General features: G+C 32.3%; 1 protein-coding gene across 6 annotated transcripts in view; it reads right to left on the reverse strand.

Annotated features, from left to right (window-relative positions):
- Positions 1–1,651, reverse strand: part of LOC111380232 (auxin response factor 5-like) — a 7,002-nt gene extending 5,351 nt beyond the window's left edge. For 2 of the 6 annotated variants that reach the window (XM_023003736.1, XM_023003735.1), the window contains exons 1-2: positions 703–1,530; positions 380–492 (exon numbers count right to left, since the gene is read on the reverse strand). In XM_023003736.1, the coding sequence (XP_022859504.1) occupies positions 380–492; positions 703–805 (216 nt within the window). In that variant the 5' untranslated portion in view covers positions 806–1,530. The other 4 variants (XM_023003733.1, XM_023003734.1, XM_023003732.1 and 1 more) reach the window with 4 other exon arrangements.
- Positions 1,652–4,531: the final 2,880 nt, after the last annotated feature.

Raw genomic sequence — 4,531 nt, forward strand, 5'->3', positions numbered from 1 at the left:
AGCTTCGACAAAAGTATACATTAGATTTTCGTAAATACTGACAAAGGTTAGTCTTGGTGTAAAACGTACGGAATTAATTGTCGCAAATCCAACATGAAACTATCCCAACAATTCAAGAAAGTAAAAACCTATATCACTGTCCTCTTCGGGCTTACATTTTTGGCACACGCAGTCACTAAGTTTACTTTCTTGCTCAAGAGAATTAATTTTTACAAGCACTGTCCTCTTCGGGCTTACATTTTTGGCACACGCAGTCACTAAGTTTACTTTCTTGCTCAAGAGAATTAATTTTTACAAGCTTGCTTAGAGCAAATCTTTAAGTCCATATGGGGAAAACAGTAAATAAAGGCACAAGAAATTCAATTTTCACTAAACAAACCTGTTCACTGTGTCCTTGAGGAAAATAATAGACGAGGCTTCCAACCTGAGGCAAGGTAACCAATGGACCAGCACAGGCATGCCATAGCTCTGAATTTATTGTCTTCTTTGTCCCTGTAGTAAATCAAGGTTAATGAACAGTAAGGATTCAGAGATCACAAGAAATATGAATCGAGAATTTACAAGATTATTGCAAGAGTTTTTACCAATGAATCCTTTATGTTTTCACCTTCACCTAAATCCAATTACTATACAGTCTACTACTCAAACAAATCTATGGAGATATAAAATATTTAAGCAAGTAAATAGATGAAATTAACTAACCCGAATGATCCTGCATTTCTTTTAACAGTTTCATCTCTTCAAGCAGATTATGTGCCCCACCAACCAAGCCTCCAACTTTTGGCGTTTCCCGAACAGAGCCCATGTATCTAGGGCTTTTCCCTTTCTCACTTCAAACCCAAAAACTCTCTGAAAGAACCCATCTTTGTACCAACCAATCAATCAAAAAGACAGAATCTTTCCATCCAAAAATCACACCCTCTTACAAAGAGGCAAATTCACATATTCTTGTTGAAAGAAATCAAATGGCACCTTAAAGAAAGAAATTACATGGTTATTAAGAGGGACATAGAAATAGAGCAAAGACAAATATTCAGAGAATCTAGAAGTATGAGAGCAACCAATCAAATAGGACTGGGAGCATGCCAAAAAATCCAAAACCAAGGAATAATACACACTGTAAAAAGTTACTGAAAAATCTAAGTGGGGCTTCCTCTTCTCCCCCTCCTCACTCCATCAACAGCAGAAAGGAAAAGTAAAAAAATTACATACAACATGATTTAGAGGGGTCAGTTTTTTTGCCATCAAAGCACGCGGATCAAAGCATGAGTGGTAGAATTATCAAGTGTTCCACCCTTTTTGCTCCCTTTTTCTCTTTATATTTTATCAAAAGAAATTGACCTTTCAATGGAAGAGTGCCCTTTATGAAAACAAAAGTTTTTCCTTTCGTTCTTTCTCCATCAACATAACACCAAATGTTTCAATCTTTTTCTCTCTCTTAATTCTCTTTTTCTTTTTTATATCTTGTATCTGGGTTTTATTTATTTAATTTTTTTATTGAGGGGGCTTGCTTGAAACTGGTAAGTGTGTGCATGCTCTTAACCTGCGCCCACAGTTGCTGAAAATAGTAGTTCTGTTGCAGCTTTAGACTGAACAAAGTTGGAGCTGAAGAAATGAAAAAGAAAAGGCGTGCATAAACAGAGCAATGCGATTCCCACACGAAATTGTATTCGCACAAAGCAGAGAAAGAGGCAGATTTTATTAAATTAAGAAAATAAAAAATAGACAACCTTTGCTTGTTCACATAGGACACTCCAATACAGAAATAATTAAGGGATTTTATATAGTCATGAGCTCATTTTCTTTGAAATCTTGTGTTTAGCTTTAATATTGTAGCGTACTAAGAAAATAAAAATTGAAAGAGATGGTAGTCGTTATAAAGCATCAGTGGTGATGATTCATGACTTTTAATGCATTTTTGGAAATTATAGATTTATAAAAATCAAAATTATTAATAATTCTTTAGCAAAAGATGTTTCTTATTCAAATTAAGACTTCGGAAAGTTTTCTTCGCCCATCCTTTTAGTTATTGGTCTTTTGGTGATTAGAATAATTGACTTTTTTTTAGAGTCAATACAATTCGTTTCTTTGTAAAATTAGAGGAAGATATAATTTTTTAATTTGACAAATTTATAAATTATTTATGTATTGATCAAAATTTTCAATCACAAATTTCAATTAATTTACAAGTATCGTATACTTACCTATTACTGAATTTTATCTATTTAAAAAACAAATCGTTTATAAATTATTTCCACGTGGAGTGTCTTGAGAACCGTGTGTCATATTTTTTCCATTTATTTTGCAACTTGAATTTTAATAGGTTTTTTTTTTATTATTTTCTATAGGACTATTCTGTATTAGGTATCTACTATTTATATAGTAGGAGAAAATTACACCATTATCCACCAACATATTGCTCCAATTGTGTATTTCTCTCAAATCTTTGCAAAGGAATTATTTGTTTAACAACTTCATTACAATTGTACTATCAACATTAAATGACCATAATTACTTATTTGTTAATTTGTTACGTGAATCTAACGATATGAAATATTATTTGAACTAGGGGTTTGGACCTATATCGTAAGTGGTTGGCATAAAATGAATAGTACTTGGAGTCGACCCCGACCCTTCGCATGATAAAGAATTTCATTGTGTCTCTCCTACAAGATATAAGTTTTGAAATAAATTGTTGTATCTCCTTCCATTAGTTGGTATCTTAGCTAGAGCTATTATAGATTGGGAATGAATCCTCGAGTTTGACGTCAGATGATAAAGGATTGATTGCGCCCAGAGACGGATTTAGGGGGCTGGGCTATAGCCCCCCCCCCCCGGCCCAAGGGTTTTTTTTTAAGGTTTTTATTTTATTTTATTTTTTGGTAAAAAATCAATTTTTTATGTGTAAATTTTTTTTTTCACGTAGTAGCCCAATTTGAAATTTTGTAGCTCGATCTTGGATCCAATCCTGGATCCGTCCCTGATTGTGCCTCTCTTACTAGCTATAATTTTTAAGAAAAATAGTTACGCCTCCCTGAATCACCAGAGGTCGGTATACCAATGTACCCTTTTTTAAACGTTAGGATCCTGTTTGTTACTAAATCAATATAATAGCTACCAAGGGTGCAATTTTCTCTATTAAGTAAAAGGCTAGGTAAGAGAGAGACACGTAACTTTTTTATTTTACGTTCAAAGTTTAATCCCAAATTTTCTTTGCGGAACTTTCTCTCTCTTTCTTGGGATTCTAATGCTTGACCGTTCGGCACGCGTGTGCGATTCACGACAAATTAATGATAGGCGCAGGATAGCAATAACTTGACACGTGTCACAAATGCTACTGTGTTCGACTTCATCATGGTCGTTAGGAGCTGTTTCCCTGAAAGTTTTTAGTGTTTTCTTTTACCAGAAAAAATACATATATATTTTTACTTTATTGCTTTTCAAGAGAATATTTTCAAGCAATTTAAGGGATAATACTAAAAACAGAAAGTAATAACTGCCTAAAGTATTTAATTTTGCTTATTTTTTGGCTTATTATGGTATTTGTACAAAATTTGTTTACAAATTTGGTTGACAAAATAAGTGCTGACAAAATTCAGGCCATTAATTTTCAATTATTTAAAAATCTGTTTTTTAAATGATTGGTGTAGATATTACTTTGTAAACCAAGCCCCTGTTTGAGTCTCATTCTTTTTACATTATTTTCTATTTTTTTTATAGTACTAATTTTCAATTACACATTATTTATTAAAATAATATTATACGCAAATCAAAAAAAATTCTTTTTTGAACTTTATCAATCACTATTCCATAATATGTTATTTCAAATTAATGGGGCTCGAACGGGGCCCAACTTTTTATATATGGCATAACTCATTTTTTGGCAAGTTTCCTATATAGTCACGGTCAAGAAAATAAATTACTGTAGTTTTTGTAATACATCTAACAGTTATACATTTATCATATTCATTAATGTTAATATATCCATCTATTTATTGGATTATGCTATTTGTAAATAAAAATGATACGTAAGGGATTGCATAAAATGATATAGATGGAAAAGATTGAATGAAAAGTTGATTATATTTTAAACTGATAAATGACAGGGTAATATATGGTATTACATAACCCACTATGTAAAACTAGCAAGGTCCCTCAAACAACCAAAATAAAGTGCTTCTCATCGACAAAACCAACTTGTGGAGATTATGCCTCAATAAATGAAAGGTCCAATTTAATTCATCAAAGCAAGCATAGAATGGTTGAGACGAAATTGAGCTCTAGCACACTTGATAAACAGACGAGAGAATATTTGTAATTCGTCTCCATTCGAATGGACTTTAGAGTGGTTGTATGTAAAGGTATTAAATTTAACCCAAGAATTGGTATGGTTGACTAGCCGCACAAGGTTAAGAATTCACCCTTTTTGTGATGCAAATTTCATGGAAAACAAACAATAAATAATAGGGAGACTCCATGCGAAATAAATAAAAAACAACTATTAACCAAGACTTTCATTTAAAAAAATAAA

The sequence above is a fragment of the Olea europaea genome, unplaced genomic scaffold, assembly GCF_002742605.1.
Source record: "Olea europaea var. sylvestris unplaced genomic scaffold, O_europaea_v1 scaffold2109, whole genome shotgun sequence".
Taxonomy (NCBI): Eukaryota; Viridiplantae; Streptophyta; class Magnoliopsida; order Lamiales; family Oleaceae; genus Olea; species Olea europaea.